The 27,717-nt window shown below is 37.4% G+C and overlaps 2 protein-coding genes across 4 annotated transcripts in view; one reads left to right on the forward strand and one right to left on the reverse strand.

Annotated features, from left to right (window-relative positions):
• The window catches only part of slc44a1b (solute carrier family 44 member 1b), a 32,901-nt gene extending 16,304 nt beyond the window's left edge, over positions 1 to 16,597 (reverse strand). The window contains exons 1-4 of one of the 2 annotated variants that reach the window (XM_060886487.1): positions 16,394 to 16,597; positions 14,020 to 14,109; positions 12,075 to 12,217; positions 6,175 to 6,311 (exon numbers count right to left, since the gene is read on the reverse strand). In XM_060886487.1, coding sequence (XP_060742470.1) covers positions 6,175 to 6,311; positions 12,075 to 12,217; positions 14,020 to 14,109; positions 16,394 to 16,453 — 430 coding nt within the window. In that variant the 5' untranslated portion in view covers positions 16,454 to 16,597. Of the gene's footprint in view, positions 1 to 6,174; positions 6,312 to 12,074; positions 12,218 to 14,019; positions 14,110 to 14,727; positions 15,063 to 16,393 lie in introns of those variants that run through there. The other variant, XM_060886488.1, reaches the window with a different exon arrangement.
• Positions 16,598 to 20,631: 4,034 nt separating this feature from the next.
• The window catches only part of abca1b (ATP-binding cassette, sub-family A (ABC1), member 1B), a 33,615-nt gene continuing 26,529 nt past the window's right edge, over positions 20,632 to 27,717 (forward strand). The window contains exons 1-5 of one of the 2 annotated variants that reach the window (XM_060886760.1): positions 20,632 to 20,777; positions 23,434 to 23,541; positions 24,696 to 24,789; positions 27,189 to 27,330; positions 27,410 to 27,528. In XM_060886760.1, coding sequence (XP_060742743.1) covers positions 23,476 to 23,541; positions 24,696 to 24,789; positions 27,189 to 27,330; positions 27,410 to 27,528 — 421 coding nt within the window. In that variant the 5' untranslated portion in view covers positions 20,632 to 20,777; positions 23,434 to 23,475. Of the gene's footprint in view, positions 20,796 to 23,433; positions 23,542 to 24,695; positions 24,790 to 27,188; positions 27,331 to 27,409; positions 27,529 to 27,717 lie in introns of both variants that reach the window. The other variant, XM_060886759.1, reaches the window with a different exon arrangement.

Genomic DNA, 27,717 nt, shown 5'->3' on the forward strand with positions numbered 1-27,717 from the left:
CAGCAACTCGCAAGTCACAAATCATTCATTTTCAATGAAAGTTGGTTGTTTCTGGTGACGTGTGACAGCAAAAGCTGGTGACTAAAAGCAGGTGTGTCTAATGATGCGACAATGTTGATAACATTTTTACTTTATGTAAATATGGAGCAATCCATGCCAAAAAGCACACACTGCTTCCGTTTCATCTCATACAATATGATGCATATATATATATATATATATATATATATATATATATATATATATATATATATATATATATATATACACAGCTGAATTTTAGACACAAACACTAAATCGCCCTCCAGAACCTTTCATTTTAGCATCAAGAATTTGGAGTGCTAGTTGTTCCACCCACTGATAAACGTTGTTACTATGGCAACCAGTAGGAGGAACACCTACTGGCGACTTGAAGTGATGAACTCACTGTATGTCCGAACATAGCATAAGGCCGGCTTTACAGGACTTGTCAGCAGGTCCGGATGTACACTCCTTCCTCTCATAACTACATTCAACCATTTCTACTGCAGTTACTAAGTGGAATAAACAAAGTTACTGAATAATATCCTGAAGAACAGAATAATAATCTGGCACTAGAATGAGTTAAAAGCCAAAATAAAATGCTGATTTTGTTACTAATACAGATGAGAAGTACAACATGCATACAGAAATAAACATGTTAATTATATCCCTCTTGGTGCCAGTAGGCATGTGTCAGACAGTAGAGTGGACACACAACACCAAAGCACTGGACTGTAAACAACAGACTCCCTGCAGGACAGAGAGACAATAGAGTCTTTATTTTCCTCAGCACACTTCTGTGTGTGTGTGTGTGTGTGTGTGTGTGTGTGTGTGTGTGTGTGTGTGTGTGTGTGTGTGTGTGTGTGTGCGTGTATGCGTGTGTGTGCGCATGTGTGTGTGCAAGCATTAGCTCCAGGGTTCGCATGTGCGTGTGTGTATATGTATGTGTGTTTATTCCTAAGAGCTTGTGAATAGAGATACAGTGTGAAGGAAGACGGCATGTTCGGGTCACCAGTGTGCTCATGAGGCAAGCTTTTGTCTTAACAGGGAATGAATTGATGCTTGACGACTTCATTGCCATGACATCACGCTAGCCTCTGTAATGACAAACTGCTTTACTGTCCTTGTCCAGTAGCTAGATGTTGACTGTTTTCCAGGGAACACCCTATTCATTGTCCATACATCAAACATGTTCCTACTGAGACACTCACCTTTAAGCCTACTGTCACTCAGGAAAAGCTGATCAAATTATTTATATACCAATAAATATTCTTTATTTGTTTGTTTGTTTCTTTTTTGAAAATGAAACATAAGGTGTCCAACCAACCTTGATTTTGGTTATTAAAAATAGTGATGTATATAATAAATAGTGCAACCTCCATGACAAAGCTAAGTAATATGATGCATATAAACACTGCTGAATTTTATACACAAACACCAAAGCTTAGCATATTATAGTAGAGTTTTATATTAATAAAATGATGTTTTTAAATGGAGGTGCCAGGTAAGAGGTCAAGAGGAAGGCCAAAGAACATGAAGTTACCATGAGCACACTGCTGTGCAAGAGGAGGAGATGCTTAGGATAGAGCTAGGGGAAGTCGTGGCCTAAAGGTTAGAGAGTCTGACTCCTAACCCTAAGGTTGTGGGTTTGAGTCTCGGGCCGGCCACGACTGGGGTGCCCTTGAGCTGCTCCCCGGGCGCGGCAGCATAAATGGCTGCCCACTGCTCCGGGTGTGTGTTTACGGTGTGTGTGCACTTTGGATGGGTTAAATGCAGAGAACAAATTCTGAGTATGGGTCACCATACTTAGCCGTATGTCACGTCACTTTAAAAGGTGGAAACTGATGATTCTCTGTGGCGACCCCTAACGGGAAAAGTCGAAAGTAGATCATCAGTTCGTACATCAGTTTGTACATCAGTTCTATCTCTCTAATAGCACATGCATTAAAAAATCTATTTCCCCTAATGTTTGAAGTCTGTGAATGATTGATCAGATTTTTTGCCGAAAATAAACCGTGTCTCACAAGGACGCCGAATCAGCACATTTCCCATCAGCTCCTGTATGTTACATGACCTGGTCACTCGTCTTACTAGCACCTACAGCTGTTCTGTGTTTACCCTGATCAGCATCCCTACTTACGTTCTACTTCCTTTGTGCCTCATTGTCATGCTATTGTTGATGTTTTTTTTTCTTTGTAAAAAATTTAGGTGTTGTTATGGATTGTAATTTTAAATTGGACAAAGAGATTAATTTAGTAGTTAAATCATGTTTCTTCCAATTGAGACAACTCACCAAGGTGAAACCTTTCCTGTGCTCTAAGGACTTTGCATATTTTTATCTCAAGTCGCCTTGAGTACTGTAACAGCCTTTATTTAGGTATTAATCAGGCCTCCCTCTCCAGACTGCAAATGGTCCAGAATGCGGCAGCTCGCCTATTGACGGGCACACGAGAGCGGGAACATATCTCTCTCATTCTTGCGTCTCTTCACTGGCTTTCTGTCCATTATAGGATTCATTTTAAAATATTGGTGCTTGTTTTTAAATCTCTTAATGGGTCAGTGCCAAGTTACTTATCAGATTTGATTAATCTGTACGCTCCGTCAAGAGCACTAAGGTCTGCTGACCACTTGCTCTTAGCTGTTCTGAGTGAAACTGAAGAGCAGGGGGGACCGAGCCTTTGCAGGTGCGGCCCCAAAGCTCTGGAACAGTTTGCCTCTCTATATTAGACAGGCTCAAACACTTGAGGTCTTTAAATCTGCCCTAAAAACTTATTTTTACAGTCTGGCATACGATGCCATGTGAGAGCTGCTTGCTTTCTTTTATTGTTTTATTGTGTCTTAAGTATTTTTTCTTTTATTTGTGTGTTTGTATTAATAAACCATGTGTACTTTCTGTATGTACAGCACTTTGACAAACACTTGTTGTTTAAAAAAAGGTGCTTTATAAATAAACTTGACTTGACTTGACTTGTGTCTTGTTTGTCCCTGCTCACAGTCTGTATGCTTTGCTGTTTTGGTTTCTATTCACCATGTTGTTCTTCTTTTTACACCTTCCACAATAAAGGTCTGTACCTGCATCCATCAATACCTGACAGATCCATTGCAGGTACAAACAGCGTGTATTACAGACAGAAATCTATATTCCAATGTTTAAAATCTTCACAGAAAAACAATTTAAAACATTTTTAAACTGCCATTCTTTTGTTACCTGGTCAACTTAATAACACTATAAAAAAAAAAAGATTAAATTTTTGATTGAAATTGTCAGAAAAAAATGTATTCTATTTATCATTCCACCCCAACATTACACGAACAACAAAAACCAATAGTGGATTTATTTATTTATTTTTCATTATTTCATAAATTTATCACATTTTGTGTCGTTTGACAGTATCTCACACCTACCTCACACATGCTGTGTGCAAACAAAATCTGTGTTCTTGTTTTGTTCATTGGCAAAGACCAACATTAATTCAAGCCAATCAGGATATAACTGGCATATTATACATTCATTTATTTATTTAAATCTCATTTAACCTTCTGCCATTCCTCATTCTTGCAATGACATAACTAACTTTTTAAATAGTTTCACTGCAGACATTGCACTGTAATTAATAGTCATGTAATTAATAGTCAACTGTAATTAATAATTCATGTTTGAGCTGGGAATTTTAAAGACTGGTGCTGTATCTTATGGCCATATTTCTCAAAGGATTTATTATAAGAGTTACTATATTGGTCAGATATTTTATGCCCTAATGACCATCTACAATGAGTTTTATACATAGTGCAGTATTTTATTAGTACTAGAAGTAGTAGAAATAGTTGTAGTCAGATCATTTTCCCCTGTAAATTCTTTAAGGTTAATGAGAATACAGAGACGTTTACAATTTAAATATAAGCTCTTTTCATGAGTTTCATGAACCAAGTAGGTTTTGAAAAGCACAAATGTTATGCATGAAGTGGGCAATGATCATTATGCTGTATGCAGGTCTAGACTATTTTATCCGAAGTGATAAATACATAAAGAAAGTCCAGGACGAGCAGAAAATACTCATGAGGCCAGTGTACAAAAGTAACCGGTACTCTCAACAGATGCTAAAAAAGACAACCGTGAATTAAATACTAGTCCTCAGTCTGAGTCGGATCATTTTGTTCAACAATGTGTTCAGGGGCATAAAAATGTAAAGTTGATGCCTCTACAATAACAGACTGGTGTGCAACTACAGATCGGTCATTTAAGAAAGTCGTGCAAATTAATGCACGACTGTACTCATTAATCCAAATTAATGAGTCTGTACCGTGAACGTCACATCACTTCCAGCATAAAATCCAGCATTTAGCTGATCATCATAAGTGCTTCCCATTTTCACAGTTGCAAACACGACAGCTTTCTTCTTTCATGAGGGAAGTAGAGCATCACGACAGCTTTGTTTCCATGTGGACCATTAAAAACGCGACACACACGACTCCTGGAAATCCTGTAGCATCCAACCAATCAGACGACAACTTCAAAACTCCTTCGACTTCAAGTGTTTCCTCATTTATGTGCCATATTCATCAGACGTCCAGCCAACATTTTGTGAACGAGGTTACCTGTGATGTATCAGTTCATTAGTGTCACGCTATTTAAGTTCAGGTTTGTCTTTAAACTGTTACGTAGTCTCTGCCTTGTCTCTTCAGCAATAGTCTTGCCAGTCCTAGTGTTAGTTTTGTTGTCCTAGTGTTATCATGTGTTACGGTTTGTTTTGTTAATTTTCGCACATTCTAATAAATATATTCTGCACTCGCATCCACCTTTGTCTCGCTGCTCATGATGAAGTGTGGTGAGGAAACGTCCGATGTAGCCGTGACAACATTGTGGTGTGCTGTGGCTGATGGGTGATCTAGTCCAGTGCCATGCTAGTTATTTATTACTGAGTAAACAGCATCATGAGGTGCTGTTTGCAGCTTTCATTGTGTATAAATTAATAGTTTATCATCACAATGTTGATAACAAGAAAGACAAAAAAAAGTGTTGTAGTCAAGGTTTCTGGAATTTCTGGGCAAGGTTTTTGAATATATAGTTTATTTCAGAATGTCTGTAGAAACATATCCATTTAAATGTCTTTTTTTGTGTGTTCATTCCTTGCTTGTATTCTGAGAGTTCCTGCCTCTGAGAGCTCAAGGAACGAACAAAACGATGGAATACAAGGACACAGGAACTGAGGACAAACAAAGGTGCAGAATACAATGTCCTTGATCATTAAACTGTCATTTTAGCTTGTTGCACAACTGCATTGTGTCTCGCTGCACATTCACAAGAACAACAACTTATTTGGTTGCACCATTTAATTATTTTTTTTTTAGTATCAGCTTTATCCTGGCCAGGGTTGGGTTTTATCCAGAACTTATTTTGGGAAGTAAAAAGTAAGTAAGTCAGGAATACATCCTCTGTGGAATCAGAGCATGCCACACACCCACACACACACACACACACACACACACACTACCTGTAAAGAGGATAAACTTTTATGAGGAGGTGAAGAATAGATAGCATAGGTGTGTGTCTCATGCTGCAGTGTAAAGCTGTGAAGCAGTTGTGTATCCTCACTCTCAAAGAATCCTATTTTCTCACTCATTGATTCTTTCAAGCACAATAAACAACACTGATAGATCCTTGATCAATTTTAGATCAAGGGCTAAGAGGATCAAGGAGTCGAGGAAGTGTCAATTAGAACCACCCTGAGACTCAAGGGTACCTTGTGAACACTAAACACTAAAAGAAATGAACAACAGAAGAGGACTGGAAATAATCAATAAAACACGATTTTTACAGAGATTAAAAAAGAACACTGTTACCTCTGAAAACTTAGGGAATTTAGAAGTAGCAAATTAGATAGGAAATACGTACATACACATCCCTGTGGGACACCTTTGTTTAAAAAAAATCAGATGAATCATTCTGCCCTCATACACCGAAACCTTGTTCATAAATTATTCTGCAACCAACAGAGGAATCAACGTCAATAGCTAGCAGTCTATTTAAGAGCAGGGAATGATCAGTGTTGTCAAGATTTCTGAATTCTAATGCTAAATGCCAGCTCAGGAGTTCCTGGTTTTGTGCTGGCATCCGTTAAATGACAAGAGGACTTCGAAGCAAGGTGGACTTACCATTGATCATAGCAAATCTCCGTATATCGTCATAGGTTTTCATCTCTTCGGGAGGACACTGCGCCACGCACAGTGCCATTGATTTAATCTTCCGTTGAATTATGTCTAAGTTGCATGGGTCCAGGAAGAACACATATCTGTAAAACATCAGAGCAAATGCAAACTTATTATCACAATAAAAAAATGTTGTACAGTATCAGATATTCAAACCTGATAAAATGCATATATCAACGTGCTATTCAAAGTGTTCATCTAATGAACGAGCCAGATACCACATCAGGCCATCGAATACAGCCTTCACTATTGTGCGATAAAAATCGACAGTAGGCAGCACATATTTTCATCCCAGGAGTGCTGGCTCATGCCAGGTTTTTTTTTTTGGCAGGGAGGTGAAGCGATGGCTTGTTTCTACCCATAGTCAAAATCTCCATCGTGACCATGGCCTTGCCTTAGTCTTTCGTAAGTGGGGGAGTGTGCACAGTGCCTACATGGACCCCATTGTCCTCCATACAGAGCAACAAAAGCAGCCTGTCAGATGCAGAAGACACACACATCAGCCAAAAAGAAGAATCCAGAAAAAGTCAGAAATCTTGGAGGCTAAAACAGGGCTGTCAACATTGCTGGAACCAACACGTCTCATATATACGGTTGAGCCGTGATGTGGCACACAACCTACATCCCATACACTGAAACGTATCTGAATGCTTGGTAGATATGTGCCATATATAACTGATAAATGTTAGATCTACAGTCAAGCGGATGCATCAGATATCAAATGGTCATGTTAGAAATCCATTTATGACAGAGAAAATGAAGCCAAAGGTTTTTATTGGGAATAAAGTACTGATGATTCTGGTATCATTAGAAATAACCAAATAAATTAAGTTTTGAAATGAAACAGGAAAGCTTAGATTTAAACAATTTATGTTCTCTTAAATAACAATACATAAGACTTTGTTTATGAAAAGCATTTACTATAAAGGTCACCGTAAATGAACTGTTAAGAAACAATTAAATATTAGTGTGTCAATATTTCCTTGCAGCAGAATCTATTGTCCAAGCTGCTGTAACAGGACATTAATCAACATTGTGTGACTGATCACATTCCTGAATGAATATAATGCACACTACTTTTTACTGTGTTCAAGGTAAAATGGCAGGCGGTGTGTGTGTGTGTGTGTGTGTGTGTGTGTGTGTGTGTGTGTGTGTGTGTGTGTGTGTGTGTGTGTGTGTGTGTGTGTGTGTGATGGATGCTGGTAACTGTTTATCACAGTAGTTATGTAGGTGAGAACAGAAACTGACTTCCACAACATTAAATCACACTATTAACTGTTAAAAGGCTTGATGTATCATTCATTAATAAATGCAAATAAAGAACATAATCATAATGCACTTCAAAGGGTTGTGGGGTGCCACATATATGGCCCACCCCAAGATGAATTGTACTAAATCTGTCACACACACCAGTAAAGCACAATACAGGGAAGATGAAGGATGACCCAAAGGAGTCCATTCAAAGGTAATTAGTTAATTCATTGTTCCAGTCACAGTTGTCTCTAGGTCTTTTGTGTATAAGTATGTTTTACTGAGTTTAACAATTTGGGTTCTATCTCACGTTGGTTTGTCTGGAGACAAAGCAATGGCAATAAGAGCAAAAATGCAGAATGCCAGCTTCAATTGAAGTGCTATGTGCATCCATATTGCTGAGAGAATTATCATTATTTCTATACATATTTGTCCTATTTGCTGAGACCATAATGCATCTAGGCAGGTTTTAAAGCCATTGAATGTCCGTGCCTGGGCAAGTCAGTCTTAATGTGTCATCGTCATCATCATCATCATCTGGAAAAACTCCCAGCATCCAACATGATAACTATGAGTCACAGATTTCAGGAAATCATTTACTGCAGTGGATTTAGAGCAAATGTAAGCAGTAATCATTGATGATCACTGTATTTATGAGCATGCTAATTTGTTTGATGACTTAGAAGTCTATATAAACTATCCACTATATAATATGTGATAATATATATGTTTTGAACAGTAAAGCCATAAATCAAATGTACAAATCTGTCTACAACACAATACAGTATATTATAGCACCAGCATAACAATAAAACTTGTAGTAAATGTAATGTCATCAATATAGAAGTCAAATAAGACAGGCCCTAATTAGTCCCCTGAGGGACACCGCTAGGAAATAGTGAATTTCAAAGTTAATACATCATTTCTGCATTTACTCTCAGTTATTATTCACAACAGGACTAATGTCACTGTACAAGTATTTATACACAGTATTTAATATGAGTACTGTGTATACTTTTTCATGATCATAGAAAGTAAGAACAAAAAATCAAGCAAACAGCAAGCATGTAATGAACATGAGTACAGCTATCATAGAAAGTATTTACACATGTCTCTTCACTGGTAGTATTTTAAAAGAATTCTTTACTTGCAATTTTGCCAATTCAAATAGTTTTTCACATAAAAAGCACAAAAACTAAAAAAAACTGTAAAGACTAAATTGATAGTGGAAAAGTATTCTGACACTATATTATTAAAAGAATGTAAAGTCATAGACATAACAGAGAGAAAAATACATAACAGAACATATGGCAGCCACCCTTATACAGAAAACCCCACCTTTATCTCATTTATACAATTTCTCATTTAAGGGCATTGCTCAGGGATCCAGGAGTGGCAGCTTTGGTGTCTTGGGATCCAAACTCTCAACGATCAGTAGTCCAACACTTTAACCACTGAGCTACCACTGTACCATAAACAGCCCTATTAATGCTTTGATAATATGCAGTAGGAAGGTTCATGGAATCACAGCAATCATCTCCAGACATGTGTGTCACACAAGATTGTACAACGCTTTCACACTAACAATAAGGAAGGTAAGCAGCCGTCACCTGAACAGAGTTGCAGAACAACCTGAAAGCAACAGGAACAACAATAAGCAATGAACTGCACTGCAATCCTCTCTGCTCCAGACCCCACACAAAACTCCTCTAAAAACAAAGCACAGAGACGTCTATGTAAAGGGTAAACTTAATCTCATCTACAAAGAAGAGGAATCTGTAGTAAAAGGTCAAATAACATTCAACAAGATTAGGGCTGCACGATTTAGGGAAAATGTCATATTGCGATTATTGAGGTCAATATTGCGATTGCGATATAATAAACAAATGGTATCATGAGTCAACTTGCTTGGTTCTCAAGGAAAATGCACACACAGATTACTGATAATGCTGAAATTTGTATTTCTCAACTCAAACTAGCAACAACAACAAATGCAAAATGTTTTCAAATTAAAATATTTTTACAAAATAACATCTTTGCATTACTGCAAACAAACTTGTTATTGTCTCAATAGTACAGCTAAATATAATAAATAGAACAAAGTAATTTCTATGTTCATGAAAATAAGATATTTTGAACATTCTGTCCAAACAGGGATATTTTACCTGGACGTAACATTTTTGTATAAACGTTCAAAAAGGAATTTGGATATAAATGTGTGGATCAAAAAACTAAAACTTGTTGGTAAACAAATTAGCATATCGTGACGTCACTGACTGGGTCTTCATCCCGTGCCTTCGGGCGCATCATTGCAAACCTTATTTTGATGCTTATCTTAGATGTATTATGGTGCCCGAACCCGTTAATATTATTTTATTGCTTTTGTATTAGTTGTTTGAAGAGTAAAAAAAAAGGTCGGTCTTAACGCAAATTTACAACCGGCAAGTCGGTCGGACTTAAAGCAAAAAATAAAAAATAAAAATTGAGTCGGTCCTAAATTGACAGGGTCGTTCGGGTTACGGCAAACAAGAATATTTTTAAGGATGGCCTTAGCGGACAGCGGTGTAGTGTATGAAATAGGCAAACAGCTTTCAGAGAGAATGGGTTGTCATGTCCACACATGCATTTATTTATTATTTATTTATTTCATAAAATCGCAGCATTTAGCGTCATATAATCGCACAGGCTTGATATTGCGATTGCGATATGATTAATCGTGCAGCACTAAACAAGATAATGACCCCAAGCACAATACCAAAATAACACAAGGAGGTTTTGCAGAAGGTATATTCTAGCTAATCTCTGGACCCTTATAATATTGGAAGATTGAAGACAAATTTGCAAGATGAATATTCCAAAATTAAATCAGAATGCTGCAAAAACCTAATTACTTATACTCATTTCACATAAACCTAATTAGTATAGGTGTAATTTGTAGCGTCTTTTGCCTATTTTATTTCCACATCCGTGTCAATTCTTGAAAACACATCTTTGTTTATGCTTATAAAAACATACAGATTTCTTTATATACAGTAGCTTCATAAGTACAATGTCAAAGGACATTATGTATGTAAATCTGAGCTGGATACAAGTCGGAGAAGTATATTAATTATCGAACAATAATGATGACTGAATACTTATTTCACCTCAGTGCATGTATCATAAATTAAACAAGTAACATACGATACCAAATACATGGAAATATTAAGAACTTAGGCAGTGGCTGGTAATATAAAAAGCACTAAACTAGCCAGGAGCTATAATCTTGCCATAACTCCCACAAGAAGCCCCTCATAAAATGCAAACCCACATATTGTCAAAGCTTTCACTACTCCAAGTTATTTCCTGTTCTCTTAGTTTTAGGTGTTTGCAATTCTTCCACTCAAATGCTACATAGTGTGCCAGCATTTTGGAGGAAATCATAGAAATTCAATTCAAGTCAATCAGACAATCTTGAAAAGCCGACTTAGCTCAGTGAGGCATTTACCTTTTCATATGGTTTATTGGCATGATCTCCAAGAAAGCCAGTAAATATGTGTCACCTCCTGACAATTTTATCAGCTAGTTAATCCAGTCATTTCAAACACATAGCATCTGAGACATCATCTTCGAAATGAAATGAAAAAAAAAATCACACAGAGCACCGCAAGATTCTTTAGCAGTGGATTGATTAAAGCAAAAAAGAAATGACACATAAATCTTAATGTCAAGGTTGATTCTCCCTTGTGTTTTACTGTGTATAATGCGGCGATAAGAGCAAGCAAAGACTACTTATGCTTAATAAACGATAAATGTATCAAACCTTTTCATTGCATGCATCATACATCATGCATGCAGATTAAAATGTCGATAAAAGGCAAACAATACAAAATCTGGAGCCAACATCAAAGTGTGAAAAAAAAAACAGACAGAAGAGTTAAAACCATAAACAGTAAACAGACCAAAAACCAAAGAGTGCAAAAAAACACTAACAAACCTAAAATATTAACCAGAACATGAGATATAAAAGCTTAGAATTGTTGATAGTAAATAAAACAAGGCTGAACCAAAGGTTTAAATTCAAGTTTTAATAAAAATGTAAAGTGTATGATAAAAATCCTGGTGAACTTGAAAGGATGTACTTTGATAAGACAGGTAAAGTGGACGTGGTTGTGAGCAGGGAATTCTGGGAAAGCATGGTTCGCATGGGGACGTCTTTACTGTACATTATTTTCACATTATCAGTACACATGAGTGAAAGCTCGATTACTGCATGAACTTGTGTCCACCAAGCCAGACTTGTGAAGTACTAACAAAGAGAAGCTCACACTTTATTCCAAACACAGAGAGGGCAAATTAATTTGACATGAATGCAAATGAATGAGGATAAAAAAAACTTTCCTGTAGTCCATTAAGCACATTGCAGGTTGTGTTTCTGGGCCCCTTTAGAGCCTTTCTGAATTATTAAAGCCTCTGCATGGCTTTAGTAGGCCTCTGTAATCTGAAGGTGAAGTCACAGCTGCCTGACATATGCACTGATGTGATAATCGAAGGGCACAGAATTGTTCACAGAATCTGAAAGGACGCATGAGGAAGCATAAAAAGCGCAGACTTACTTTCTGTCTCGGTGGTCCAAGCCGCTGAGTTTGACCCCTTCTATGGCCTCATTCCTCTGGCCACAAGTGTTACCGTAGCTGTCATATCCAAAGACCAGGCGTGCTGCACCACCTGTCACTATAGTGTAGCCACAGATAGCACCCTAAAAACAAGCAAACAACAGTAAGCATTCATTTCACATTAAACAGATTATAAGAAATAAATCTTTCTCATTCCAGCTGTTTTGAGTCAAAATTACGTTCAATATTACGTTCTATAATCCTTATAATCTATGACATCATGACATTTTTATGAAAGAGTTTGTGTCCTTCGCTTTCAGTCTGTGATTTAATGCAGAGCAGTATTGGATATAGCAGTGTCACAAATCCATTTTGGCTCACTCATTCATTCATTTTCTACCGCTTATCCGAACTACCTCGGGTCACGGGGAGCCTGTGCCTATCTCAGGGGTCATCGGGCATCAAGGCAGGATACACCCTGGACGGAGTGCCAACCCATCGCAGGGCACACACACACACTCTCATTCACTCACGCAATCACACACTACGGACAATTTTCCAGAGATGCCAATCAACCTACCATGCATGTCTTTGGACCGGGGGAGGAAACCAGAGTACCCGGAGGAAACCCCTGAGGCACGAGGAGAACATGCAAACTCCACACACACAAGGCGGAGGCGGGAATCGAACCCCCAACCCTGGGGGTGTGAGGCAAAGGTGCTAACCACTAAGCCACCGTGCCCCCCATTTTGGCTTTGTTTGATTTTATTTTGGTTGTAATCATGTAAAAGTCTTCTGTCACCGCTTTATCAGGGACAAACCTGAATATCCCCAGCACCTACACAGCATGAGACACCAGTCCATCACAGGGCATCAGAGGGCAATTTAGCATAGCCAATCAACCTACTGCCAAGTTTTTGAGAGGTAAGAGGAATCCAGAGGCCCAAGAGAAAATTCACAAAGAAGACAAGAGAAGAATATGCGTTATTAATGCCAACACTAGATCAAACCTAGTGAGCCTAAAAAAACTGTCTGTGTTCTAGACTGTAAAACAAAACAGAAAACAAAGATATGGACTTCTATCCTACATCAATTCAGAAATCTCTTCCTCTTAATCTGTCAGGCATGTCATGTACATGTGATTTTAGGGTTTGGCTCTGGAAGAGGGAACAATGAAGTGAGGGGTTGTATTTATTGGAATTAGGAGTTTCAAAACAGCTAACTTCAGCTAAATTCCAAAAATCAATTACTTTACTCAATGTCAGGGTTTCGTCAATTATTGGGCTGCAATCTGGAAAAAAACTTGGCAAAATTTCATTTGATTGAACCAAGCACTTGGGAAAATACTGCAGCAAGACCGTTAATTTTGTAGAAAAATGGCTGCAATTCAATAACTGGCTTTATAAACAGGATGCAGCTTGGCCTCTGTGGTGGTTTATGCAATCATTTGCATTTCCATAAATGACTCTCAGAAAGGAAATATATTCACAAACAGTATTACCCTCTCTGGACTGATTAGCAAAATAACAACATGGCGTGTTCAATAACAAAACAGTCGACAAATAAGTTTAGGTTTATTCTTCCAATATCAATTCAAAAAGATGTGTTGAATATGTCTTACTTAGTGCCATTAACTAACTGCAAATTTTTAAATATTAAATGGTGACTGTTGTTGCCATTCAGTCACATGCCTAAAGATCCCTTTAAATAGCTTGCACAACTTTAAGCATGCAAATTAACATAGCCATTTTCCAAGCATCCTTAATATAAGGATACCTGCTAATATATATGTATTTGTAACTTTTACAAATTACTCTTGGGTTCAGGTTAAAATACAATGAATATTATGCCCTGCGTTTATGACATATAATAATAGCCTTCCAAAGAGTACATCAGCATGAGTCTTTAGTCTGTTATTATATAAAATCCTGAATAAGTAGCTCACCATTCCCCCACAGAAGAGCATAAATAGAAGGAACCATGGGAGATCTGTGCAGCATCGGTCCTCCAAGGGTTTCCATTCTCTTTTCACCCTCTGAAATGCACAAATGCAATGTCATCCCAGTCAACAGCACTGCATTAAAATAACACTGTACATTAGCTGAGTAAAAGAGTACTGCTTGCTTCAATGTCCTACATAAGCCAAGAGCATGAAGGTAGTCAAGCATTCATAGCATCGTCAAATGTGGCAGAGAGACTGCACTCATAAATTATTTGAAATTGAAGCGATAGCAAATCCCTGGACTCGTATTTGTCATTAGAATCATTTCGGAACCACATTTTCTCCTCATGGGCTGTAAAACGGATGGTGATGGCAAGTCGGACTGCTTGGATATTTCGCGCATCAGTACACTGAGGGTTGCGCTCTAACACACAACACTGAGATTCAGAAGGCAAAATGACCAACACTCAAAGAGTCCAGTGCATCATGCTTCGCTATGTGAGGAACAACGGGACATCCTAATGGGATTAACCAATGCGCTTTGCAACCTACTGTTAAACAACACGAACCGTGAAGTCCGCGGCCGCAGAGAAACACAACACCACAACACAGAACACCAAATCACAACACAACACACAAGCTACAGCTCTGATTTCTGTCTCTGGCTCGACAGAGGGCCAGTGTAGGCGGAGGATGGCACGCTTTCTTTACCTCTGCGCTACCGCAGCATCCCATTGCAGGTTTGAGTCGCACAGACCTCAACGCTTCAGCGCAAGAAAACAACAATAAGCCCAACTTGCAGGAAGTCGACGAAGTGTGTTTGACCCCGCATTAACCGCGTGTCGCGCACTAACACGACGCATCCATCAGACGGGGCGCGCAAACGCGTTTCCCCGCGAACGCAGCAAACTAATATCGCCTCTTCTGCCTCCAGGTAAAGAAGGATTAATACTTCAAGATTAATAGAGCTGCACTTCCGGCTGGACTGAGCAGATGTAGCCGGAACAGAAACGCATCGTCCACTCACGCTGCGAGCTGGCCAAAGATACGGAAGCAAGGAATGATGGGACGCATGACGAGCCCGCCAATTTTAAACCCTCTGCGAATGTGCAAGCCTGTGCTTGTTCCCCTATATTATTATTATTATTATTATTGTTGTTGTTGTTGTTGTTGTTGTTGTTGTTGTTATGCAATTGTATTATTTAATATTATGCAAATTTTAGCATTTATTGTATACGTACTAAAATATAGGCTACACAATTAATCAGAACCATACTACTACTACTACTACTACTACTACTAATAATAATAATAATAATAATAATAATAATAATAATAGCAATAATAATAATAACAATAAAAATAACACTAATAATAATAATAACAATGAAAATAATAATAATAACAATAATAATAAATTAAAGGCATTTGCCAGCTTTTAAACAGGGCTATTGAAAGAAAAACAATAAAATAAATTCATAGTCTTATTTTTCTTATAATTATTACGCAGAGAATAAATTACATAACCCTTCTAAAATCCGGTCAATATTTTACAAATTCTAAATAATACTAAATGCATTATCCCGGTTTAAATAAGTGATTTGTATGCATAATTGACCATAGTTAGCATATAAAAAAAAATACAAATTCTGGATGTTTACACCCAGTTAGCAACTCCATCTGTTTGTATAGACCTACAAAATTCAAACTTCCTTACAGAATATCTACATATAAATGCTACATTTAGATGCTCACAGATTATCAATTAACTTCATACAGTATAATTAATTTAGTGTTGCTCACCTGGATATAAAATTAAGAAAAACCAACAGCAGAAGAATATCCGTAATATAAATCAGCACCACGGTCAGCGGCATTACTATTCTAATCGATATAGTAGCCACGCCCACTCCGGAAGTTCATTAAAAAGCTAATAAGCACCACGGTTTTGTGGCGTCGTCTGATAGAAGATGGAACGATGGATTGCATTTAAAATCATGAAAAACTCAAATAAACAGAACATCACCATTCATCTTATCTGTTGCTTCAGCGTGACAGATTGTGGATGGATAGTTTATTGTGAATAGAGCTGAGAAATAGCTCATATATTAATACACTCCAAACTGCACTTTGTCTTTACGCACGCGTCTGGCATCTTGTCTACAAATGGACAGGTTCTTTAACCATTTTTAAGTAAAACCTTGTTAAGTAGGTTACACCAAGTAAACTATTCAGATATTCACTTCAGTCAACGCCTTGACTGTAGGCTATTTAGCGCGACACTCTGTCCTGATGTTTAATTTTAACCCCCATAAATGGTCGAACCATTATTGTGACTTATCTGTATGTTTGTCAATCATCGAAAGAGTAAATCCACCTTTCTGAAGATGGACCTTTGCTGATAGGAGCTTGATGCTGATCGTCTCTGCTCGCTCATCTTCCCCCGTATGAAGCAGCATTACGAGCTGACTCCAGCAATGGCACCGACACCGAGCTGCCAAGGCGCGATGGAGAAGGGAGCCATTGTTCTATTGTTCACTGTTGTACCAGGGAGAGGGTGGGCATTGGTGTGTGTGTGTGTGTGTGTGTGTGTGTGTGTGTGTGTGTGTGTGTGTGTGTGTGTGTGTATGTGTTTGTGTGTCTGTGTGTGTTTGTGTGTGTGTGTGTGTGTGTGTGTGTGTGTCTGTGGGCGCCAAGAAAGGGGAGAGAGAAACAAGGAGGGAGGGAGACACAGGTGGATGAATCGATATCCCACCCAGTTACTATACTGTAAACAACTGTAGTAAACTGGTTGGGCATCAAAGTCCAAGTTGCTTTTTTTACTCCGTCCACTAGAGGGCGGTCTCGTGTTGTAGATAAAACACTAAATCTCTGCCCTGTAAGAGGTGCACAATGGTATGATTTCATCAATCTGATGTCATCGTCAAGCAACCTGACAATTAAAAAATAGTACAATAAATAGAGGATATATCAAATTATCGTGAGTGAATTGTTATCGTATTTCCTGAGCATTTTCTTCCTAAATAAGATTTAAATGAGAAATTCCTAGATGAAATCCAGTATAAAATCTACAAATATTTGGAAATAAAACTTGCCGTGTTTAAACATATGCACTGGAAAGCAAAATAGACATGTATGAACACTTTGTTTTCCTCTAGTTAAAATATCTGTCTTGCCTTTTTAATGCTTGCAGATCTGGTTGTCTGGATTCTCAACATGCCTTTGAGTAAACATGCTATTATCATCAGCTTTTGATTCATGAATGAAGAGGTCTAATGCTTCTAGTTTCCTTTTGTGTTGATCTGAGAAGAGTATTACATTTTCTCATGTAATGATCATTTAAGATGAAGATTTAGAATAAAGGTAAAAAAGGAGGGTTTTTTTTATCTCTGCATGACAGGACACCTACAACTACATATTAAAGATGTAAATTCAGACATCATATTAGAAATGGGACAATTCTTGTATTTTGTTAAGTAAGCCATGTAAGATCTAGTGTTTCTGATAAACCACAAAGCACTGTGGTTTATGGATGCTTGCTTCGTTGACCATTTGTTTGCCTCCTTTTATGTATTTCCTCTGGTGGAATGTGAACTTTTACTCCCAATCAGCTGAGTCAACAGAAACACATGATTTTTTGTTTTTTTAGTCAGCAGTATTTTGTTTATCGGTATCTTGATATTATATGAACTGTACGGCCAAAAGTATATAAACACCTTATAGTCAGAAACATACATATATTCTATTTGTACATCCCATTTTAAACCTATGGAGATCATATGGAGTTGATCTAATAGTATTTCTGCTATTAAAATCTCCACTCATTTGGGATGGATTTCCTTTTGATTTTTCTGCTTGGCTGTGTGAGGTTGCTCATTCAACCAAAAGTGCTGTCATGGGACATTGCTTTGTGTACAGGGGTATTATAATCCTGGAACAGGTTTGGAGCCCTTAGTTCAACTTAATGGGAATTCTAATGCTACAAAGTCATTATAGACAACTGTATGCTTTCAATTCTGTGGAAACAGTTTAGCCTACATGTTGTGTATGTGATGGTAAAGTAATCATAACCTTTTGCCACAGTATGTTCAATTGTGCATATCTCAATATTGTCGTTGTGTATTGTACTCTGAAAACCTTCTTCATAAATAGACAGGTTTTTCTTTTCTCAATCTGAGCCTTTCTGTAACAGTCTGCCAGATTCTGTAAGCTCGGGACACTTTGTCCCACAGGACAAGCCTAGCTTAGTCAGCCATAAAGAATAATGCACTCAGGAAACATGATATCACCAGTGCACTCCACACCTTTCAAAAGGCTTACACTCATTACATGCCTTTATTTAAAAATAAATACTTTAGAAATATATCTTTGGTCAGTATGTGGGGAAATTAGCAACAGTAGAGGACATAGCAGTTTGTGTCTGAACAGATTTTTTGTAGCTACATATGCATTAAGACTGGTCACAAACCAGTGATCCTTTTATCTGCCCTTACAACACAATTGAAAATGAAACTAAGATTTAGACTATGGCTGAAATGGTGACATTCTCCCTATTCCTTATAAAGTTCAAAAGTATAGGTGTGGAACAGTACTAAAATAATATGTCCTTTGTTCTGTAGACAGAACACGTGTTCCCTCTGTTGAAGTTACTTATAGTTTGCTGAGTTTGGACTAAATTCTTTCAATTGATTTTACCATTTTGAAATTAGCCCATATCCAGTTCTCTGATTATGGAGAAGAAATCCTTCATGTTCCTACTGGTCTAGCTATCAGGATAATTTTGTGTTTACAAAAACACACACATAATATATGACTTTTCTGGGAAAAACAGCACAAGCTTATGCCTGTGCTTGGCCGAGCTTTCGCTCTTTCCGTTATTTCATCAGTCTGTGATTTTATCAACAGTAATGCCAGGCGGCGACTCATCACTTCCTCGAACATGCTGTACTCCAGCATCTGGACCAGCACGTGGGGCCGTAACGTCACATGACCTTTCCTCCAGATTAGGAGCACATGGGGTTACCTGTGGTCAGTCTATGCATAAAACTCCCACAGCAGATTTACGTACAACTGATATAACATGTCTACACACCCCTTTTAAAATTGCAGGTTTTTGTCTGACCTCATTTTGACCCCAAAGAAAAACAGTGTCATGAATTAGATTACAAGTGCATGTGCAATGACTACACAGGCCATGTTTTTAACTCTAATCATGTTAATTATTACCGACATGGTGCTGTCAAATAAGTCATGTTGTGCTCCAAATGAAAACAATATGGCCAAATATTTCCAAGCATTCATGTGAGAAATTTTAAGTGTTTGAGAGGTAACATGTTCCACAATGTTTGACTCGTCTAAGGTGACCTTTGGCTGCTTTGATGCTATCAATAGCCTGTGATTAAGCTTAGTACTGTGGTTTCACAAATGCATTTCCCATCAGCATGAAGTAGTGAAAACTTGAATCAGCGATGCTGATGGTCAAACAATACAAAAAAATGTTGTTTGTGTTGTTTTCTTTCCAACTTAAAGTCCCCTAAGAGTAAAAAGGCATAAAACAAAATAGAATAGGATTTTCTTTATTATCATTGTTTGAGTACTGAAGTTATTCATTTATTTATTCCTTTTCATTAAGTGCTTTATCCTTGTGAGGGTGATGGAACCTCCCTAAAATGTGACATCAAATCAACATGGCTGCTTACAGCCTCAACAGTAAACAAAGTAGCACACATTTTCTTGACTTAAAATGAAATGGTATACAACATACATACATACAAACATACAAACATATTTGCTATATTACAGTTCACTGTTCTGCGGTTGCCTTGTACTTGTACATGTGTAATGACAATAAAGTTTAATCTAATCTAATCTAATCTAAATATATATATCACACTTCACAGTACACTGTCTGGATTGTTGCTAATATCAGACATGGAGGTTTCCAATTCTTTTTACTTGTAAACTTATAATTCTGTAACAATAGATTTTGCTCAAAATAATTCATAAACGACTAGCCACATGTTGAAATAAAAAACAAGAGGACGTATTAACAGTGTTCACACAGTGTATTAACAACGTGTGGCTACATTTAAAATAGCATACTATAAAGAATAATATTTTAAAATACAAACAAATGTGAATAAATATCTCCTGGAATAACAAAAGGTCACTAATCACCAGATGTGTACTGATGTGTATTGTCTCATTCCCGCACAACACACAAGCCCCGCCCCTCCCTCCCTACCACACACACACGCACGCACGCACGCGCGCTCATTTTATTGTCCTTATGAGGTCCGTCTTATTGACTTACTTATTAATGCAGTTCATTAATGATTATTAGCGATTATGAATGATTTAGCTACACCCAAACCTAACCTCAGTAACCAACAGGAAATGTTTCGCGTCTGCAAATAAATAATAACAAATACATTTTCTTGTGGAGACAGGTCAGATGTCCCCACGAGTGAAAACCGTTATATCCTACCCATTCGAGGACATTTGTATCCATACTACTACATAAACACAAGCCCTGACGCGCGCACACGCGCGCCCGTCCTCATTCTTCTTGACCGGAGGTAACCTCTTAGCTGTGCTCCCTGTCTGCGGTATAAAGCCGCTAGTGAACAGAACAGATGCTCTTTGCCAATGTAACACACTCACTTTAACAACACACACCGAGCAGGAGTTACTGAAAGGAAAGAAGGCTTTAAAGGACTTCAGACGGAAACAAAGCGAATGCCCGGATACCAGATCATCAGGTGTGTTTGGGGAAAAAGGTAAAACTTTTCCCTTCATACTCTTTATACCAAATAATCTAATCATCTAATCATGTCGATTAGTGGTTCTATAGCTTTGTTATTCAAATGAATTTTTAAGTGAAAGTACTTACTGTGCTTCAAAAAGTGAAATCGAGACGTGGCATTGTTTGTATTTTATTGTATGTAAATTGAAAGTGTTTATCCAAGATTTTTTGGAGGAATATGAAATAAACAAAGATGTTTGTCGCTTAACAGACAAACATTTGTCATTCATTACAGAGTAATAGTGTGTTTCTATTCAGAAAGGAAGAACAATGCAGCAATGCTGTTATTTAATACACCAAGGAATTTATTGAAGCCACAAACCTGTTGAACCAAACTGTACCAGTTTAAATTAAAGTAAAGGTGTGTGAAGGAATATGGACTTTGAAGTTATTTTCCTACTGACTTCTCGACATATTTCAAGAAATTTTGTCCCAGATTTAGGGGTATAAATACAGACTAAATTCATCTACATTAGGATGACGTATTACAGAATCAGAATCAGAAATATGTCTGGGACATGTTCCCACTAGTGTGAGGGAAGAAGCATGTAAAGAGCTTCATGTAGCTGACACTGGATCACTGGATTAATGCAATACTAAAGCAATACTAAAAACAAAACGTTATGTTCTTTAGGATTTAGCGATCCATTTTCTCTTTCGAACACGAAGAAGAACCTACTTTCTGGTCCAGCTCCTATAAGCCCTAAAACCTCATTTATACCACACGTGTTATGTTTAGTTTATAATTGTAAAGTGGTGAAATATCAATATAATACTAATTATTATAAATTTTTATTTATTTATTTTTTAAGTAAAACAAACACTGATGCTACTTTCACTCTGTGTCTTATTTGCACTTACACCTGATTACACACACCTGGTGGAGGGAACATCCCCAGGTATGAGAAGTAGTTCGGTGTGTCTTTATTGTTTCAGAAAAACAGAATCTGATCCAGCTGCCCTAAGTCAATATGACCTAAGTCAGTATGGATTGCTAAGTAGCAAAGAGACCACATGGGTTAAGTGGAGTCTAGGTCCTGTATAGGTTTATTGCTCCTGTATTCTTTCTGCTCTTTATAACACTTGCGTCTGATCAGTCAGTGACAACATTTTGTTTTGGAGCGTACTTGTGTTGCTTTGGTCCTTTACTAGATCTGTGTCTGGATTCTTTTCAGCTTTACCAGTGCTTTAATATTCATATATTCATTATAGTTCTTGCCTGAAAAAAGTGAGACCCATGTTTATAGTCGTGTGTCTTTTTTTGTTTTGACCTCTTTAAGATGTTAGTGTAAGTAATTGACTGTCTGTCTCTGTGTGATTATATTAGGTCTACATCTTTCAGACAGTCTAAGTCAATAACAGGAATTGTAAACTCTCGTACAATCTTATAATGCTAACCAGTTAGAAAGGCTGGGTGTAACAGTGTAGGTTATAAATTTGGTATCAGGCCAAATACATTGTGTGGCAAAGCAGTCATTATTATACACAGAAGGAAACCTTGCATTAAATTGTTTTCTCAGTAATATAAAATGTATATTATGTATTTGAGGCTGCTAATGCAATTCATACATTTTTAAAACACTCAAGTAGATTTTATTGACTTGCCATTTATATGCATGTATATGAAGTAGGATGTAATATATTTAGACCTCAATTGACAATGACAATACTGGACGCACAGTTCCTTTCATGTGCGTAGTACATGTGGTGAACAAAAATGCCATACATGTCAGAAAATCCAGTGAAGGTCACTAGGCAGTACATTACCTATGGAGAACAACAGGAATATCATGAGGTGTGGCGTGATGTCAATATTTCATCAAATTATTTAAATAATTTTTTTTCTGATTAAAAATATGTATAAGATTATTTGTATATGTCTCACTAGTCCAGTGAAATATCATAATGAAAATATGTTTAGATGGAAGAAGAGGAAATTAAATAAATAATCATGTGGTTATTGATCCAGAAATACTCATGATCTAGGTAAAGAAAACTTGTTGTGGCATGTCAAAATCGTTATAACAGCCATTATATGTGAGAGAAGTCGACATCTACAGTTAATTTGAATTAGTGTATTTCTAGTTTCTTAGAGATTTATGTAGTTTTGATACTTGCCTGTTTTACTTCTGAAGTAAAATAAATGTCACAGCTTAGGCAATTCTGAGTGACTCAATTCTGATTGAATCAGTAACGAGATCTCTGAACTTTGAACAAAGATGGCTAGAGCCAAAAATCACACATCCTTAACACATATGAATAGTTTCATTTGCATGGAACAATAGCAGCCCACTCTTCTTTGGCAGCACTTTGATCAAATGCAGCTGCTTGCTGTGCAGCTACCTGCCATGCCTGGGCAGAGACGAATAAATCTCCACCTACACTAAGCTTCTTTAGTACCGGGAATGCTGGGAATTCTGGGATGGGTACATCTAAAACTGTGTTGTGGGCAGGATACAACAAGACAGAACCAGAGAGAAGGACATTGAAGACGTGAACAGGAGGATTTCAGATAGGCTGCTGCACTTTGGCCTGGACCTTTGTGCTGCTCTGTTGGTTGTACCTGGGTACCTGTTATTTACACGTCCTGCTCTCGTCTTGTGTCATTGCAGTTGAGAGCTGCAGCGAGCAGCGTGAGGAGGACCTGAGTGAAGATGCCTGTCTCCACTCAGCTGGGTCTGCTGCTATGGAAGAACTTCACTTATAGGAGACGACAAACGGTAAGTTGGACTAGAACCTGTGTTATTGTGAGTTGTGACATGTTGGTGCATGTATGTATGTATAAAATACTAAAAAGTCTATAAAAAATACTCTAACTAGGACTGGGACATCATACAGAGACAGTATAGACTATTTACAATGTTTTGCTCACTATATATTCAAATGTTTTTGTTTTGTTTATTGTAATGTAAATCTTAACACATTTTTTATGACAGTAGTTTAAGTGGGGTCGCAAATTGCATTGTTAACATTTGTATTAATCGGAGCTTGAGACTCTTTGTTTGAGACCTGTTATAAATTTGTCATCTTTTGACAAAAAAAGTGCAAAATCTTATCTTAGGAAATCTTAGGAAATTTAGCTTTTGAGGCCTTTAAAGCAGCATGGCTCCAGGCATGGCAGTTGGAAATGTCCATGATATAGTTCTGTCCTCAATTAATCTAAAAGGGCTTTATTTTCATCCCTTAAACTCCTGGCATATTATTTATTATTTCTTCTTAAAGCATATTCAATAAGCACTCTAAATTCTTCAGTAACTACAATGAAATTATGCTTCTTTTATTGCTTATCCATCTATAATGTTTAAGTGATTACACATAGCCATATCCAAGAAACACATTGTTTATTCTTTCATGGTCTTTAAGGGTTTATGCTGTATACAGTGCTACACCCATTGCTAATATCCAAAATCCAAATCTGTATTGACCAGTACTGAATGTGCAGCAACTTTACTGGACGACTCAGTGATCCTAAATGCTTTCTATATCTGGAAATGGAGTATTGATGCATGACTGCTGATGTTTTATTAATAAATGCTGTTAATAAAAGGCAACCAATGATAGCATTGTGGAACAGCTAGAGAGTGCTGCCTCAGGGCATTTTGTCTGTGGGATAGGTGTGCTAATCCGCTGCCTTCCTGAAAGCTCTATTAGCAAGGGACAAGCGCTCATCTTTAAAGAGGGGGGATGAGGGACAGTGTCCACACTTACATCAAAATGCTGATCTCTGTATTTTCTTGACTCTCTCTTTCTCTCTCTCACACACACTCTCTCTCTCTCTCTCTCTCTCTCTCTCTCTCTCTCTTTCTCTCTCTCTCTCTCTCTCTCTCTCTCTCTCTCACACACACTTTTCTTTCCACATGTTTGTATTGCACAGTTCCAGCTGCTAATTGAGATTGTCTGGCCCCTCTTAATCTTCTTCATCTTGATTGCTGTGAGACTGAACTACCCCCCATATGAGCAACATGAGTGTAAGTCGAATTTATTTTCAGTGCTATAAGCTTGATTGTTGCATATAAATGCTAGATGTTAGATGCTCTTTTAAAAACATTTTTACTCAATTCTTGGTATGAAAAATTAAAAGAAAAACTATGAAAATTATGGTATGAAAAATTAAAAGAAAACTTGTAACTTATTAAAAGAAATCTTATCAATCCTTTAATAAAGCATGAACGGTTTAAGACTTCCACTCTTTACTAAGGAGAAAATTCTATGAAGTTGAAAATGAAAATCCATTTAATTGGAGTTCAATGTTATTTTTCCACTGCTGCTTTTTTGATGTGTCTTTATCAGTGATTATCAGTAACACAATGGTGCATGTAGTGGCAATACTCTCTTAATCAGAGGGTAAGCTGTACCTTCTGGGCAGCTTACGTAGTGTCCATAGAGAAATATCACAGAAATGAAAAAGACAGCTAAGACAATTTTAAAAAATACATTTCAATATCACATACACTCTAACGCCTTTAAGGTCCAGTGCGAATACTCCAAGGTGCATCAGTGCTCCTTAAAATCCAGTGTGTATTTTGCAAATTTTATTTAATGATTATATTGATTGAACTAAATGTATGAAGAATGTATTCTTGATATTCCCTTTGTGATGTCCATGTGACAAGATTTCTTGATCTAATTAACCAACATTTTTTTTTTAGATGACTCATTTTCAGAGCAATTCTTATTCTTACACCTCTCCATTTCTTCTTCTTAAAAAAAAAAAAAATGAATGATTGAGCATAGAAAATGTATTTTTTTATTTTGGTTAGGACAGCTTAACAGTGTGCCAAGTAATAGCTCATAAGCAGTTCAAATTCAGTCATAAATAAATGTATTATGTGTTACCTGCAGTTGATTAACAGCATGGAATTTATTGGACCTCAATGCTATTCTAACCTCCTTGTCAAAGTCTGTATGAGTGATATTCCTGGGTACTCTTGGCATGTTATCAGTGGCAGTAATATAAACAGATTATGTAAAGCTAAGACACTTAAATTACCTGTAGTGTAGCTGTGACACTGACTGAATTTTTTTCTTTTCTTTATGGAAGGTCACACTGAGTCATTTGGTGCTCATTGGGCATACATTCATGTTTCAGTATGGCATTACTACTTATACTTTAACTCAATATCAAAAGTCTATATATTAACAGATTATTACAGCTACACTGCTGTTAATGGTTACTGACAAATTATACATTTCCCATCACATGGTGTAGTTGTCCCCTTCTACTCTGACAATGTGTGGTGATGTGGTAGCCTAGTGGTTAAGGCGTTGGATTACTGATCGGAAGGTCATTAGTTCAAATCCCAGGTCCACCAGGCTACCACTACTGGGCCCCTGAGCAAGGCCCTTAACTCTCAGTTGCTCAGTTGTATAATTTGAAATAAAATGTAAGTCACTCTTTATAAGAGTCTGCTAAATGCTGTAAATGTACTCTTCTTCAGTGTTTTGTTTTGGCTCTGAGTTCAGGATCCCTCATTGAAGGAGGAAGTACTTGCTGTGCTGTCTCTCAGTTCTGCATAATGTCCAGGGCTAGATGAAGACACTGGAAAAGTTTGGTTGTGAATCATGCATGATGTGTGGCCAGGCATGTTGCAACTGTAAAAAAACAAGGAAAGTTCCTCTTTTTAGTAGCCGGTATTAGAGAGATGCTCAGTTTATGTAACAGAGAAAAAAGCAGACAAAATAAAAAACAGATCATCCGACATTAAGGTTCTACCTAAATTCAGCTTTAGAGATGCTAGTTAGCATGACATATGTCAGCATTTGCTAGATGAAGTCACATACAGTGCATTTACTTATGGTAGTTGTACACTCACGCTTGGCTGTTATCTTATCTGTGCTGTGCTTAGCAAAGGGCCAGTTGGCAGTCTTAAGGTTGACTGATAGCAGACATATTTATTTGACTCGTCTCACAAGTAAACATGTTATCCTTCATTAGGGGCATCAGACTTAGACCAAAGGTCCTACATTGTGCTTAGGCAATCATTCTCCCTTGAATAAAGTCTTTCTAAGCTTGGTTCCCCTCTGAAAGGAGATTCAAAGGTGCTGATGTTTGCTAGCACCTGTTCTATGCTGTAGATAAGATGATCACAGGTTCACAGCTGCTATCACAGCTGCAGCATGTCATTTTAGAAAACTGCAATTTACAGTACATGACTTGTCATAGATGGCATCTAAACCCCTTTTATTTTACCTAAACAATTTGTTACCATATTTGTTTGAAATTCCTCAGAAAAACTGCATCAGAGGAGTTTTCTTTTATTGCCAGCTTTTCTAGTTCGTTCTTTATGCCTTTCTTATAGTGGGAAGTGTATTCTTCTCACTTAGGCAGTAAATTACATCTTCCTTGTTCTCTCTTTGTTGATTTCAGGTCACTTTCCTAACAAAGCCATGCCCTCAGCAGGCACCCTGCCATGGATCCAGGGCATTGTGTGTAACGCCAATAACCCATGTTTCCGTCACCCCACCCCAGGAGAATCCCCAGGAGTAGTCGGCAACTTTAACGATTCCATGTAAGTTTAAACCTGTTGTAAACTATGTTATAATCAACTGCTTAGTTGATTGCCTAATGTCTTTCTTTTTAATTCTCAGTATATCACGACTTTTTTCGGATGCCAAGAAAATCCTCCTGTACAGTCAAAATGACAAGAGTCTGGATGGGTTTAAAGAGTTAATCAACGCAGTGAAATACATGCAGAACAACAGTTCAGGTGGGTGTGTTGAAAAAAAAACTTATATCTGCTTAAAGCATAATGTAACCTTTAATTTCAGCTGCTTTGTTCAGACAAGTATTTCGTGTGAGTGTCTGATAAATGTCTAGCATCAGATACGTAAATCCATGTGTGTATGTAAAGAGTGTAAGAGGAAAATTTTCCACGCAAGGAAGATGTGGGCGATTG

Source organism: Tachysurus vachellii, chromosome 14 (assembly GCF_030014155.1).
Source record: "Tachysurus vachellii isolate PV-2020 chromosome 14, HZAU_Pvac_v1, whole genome shotgun sequence".
NCBI lineage: Eukaryota > Metazoa > Chordata > Actinopteri > Siluriformes > Bagridae > Tachysurus > Tachysurus vachellii.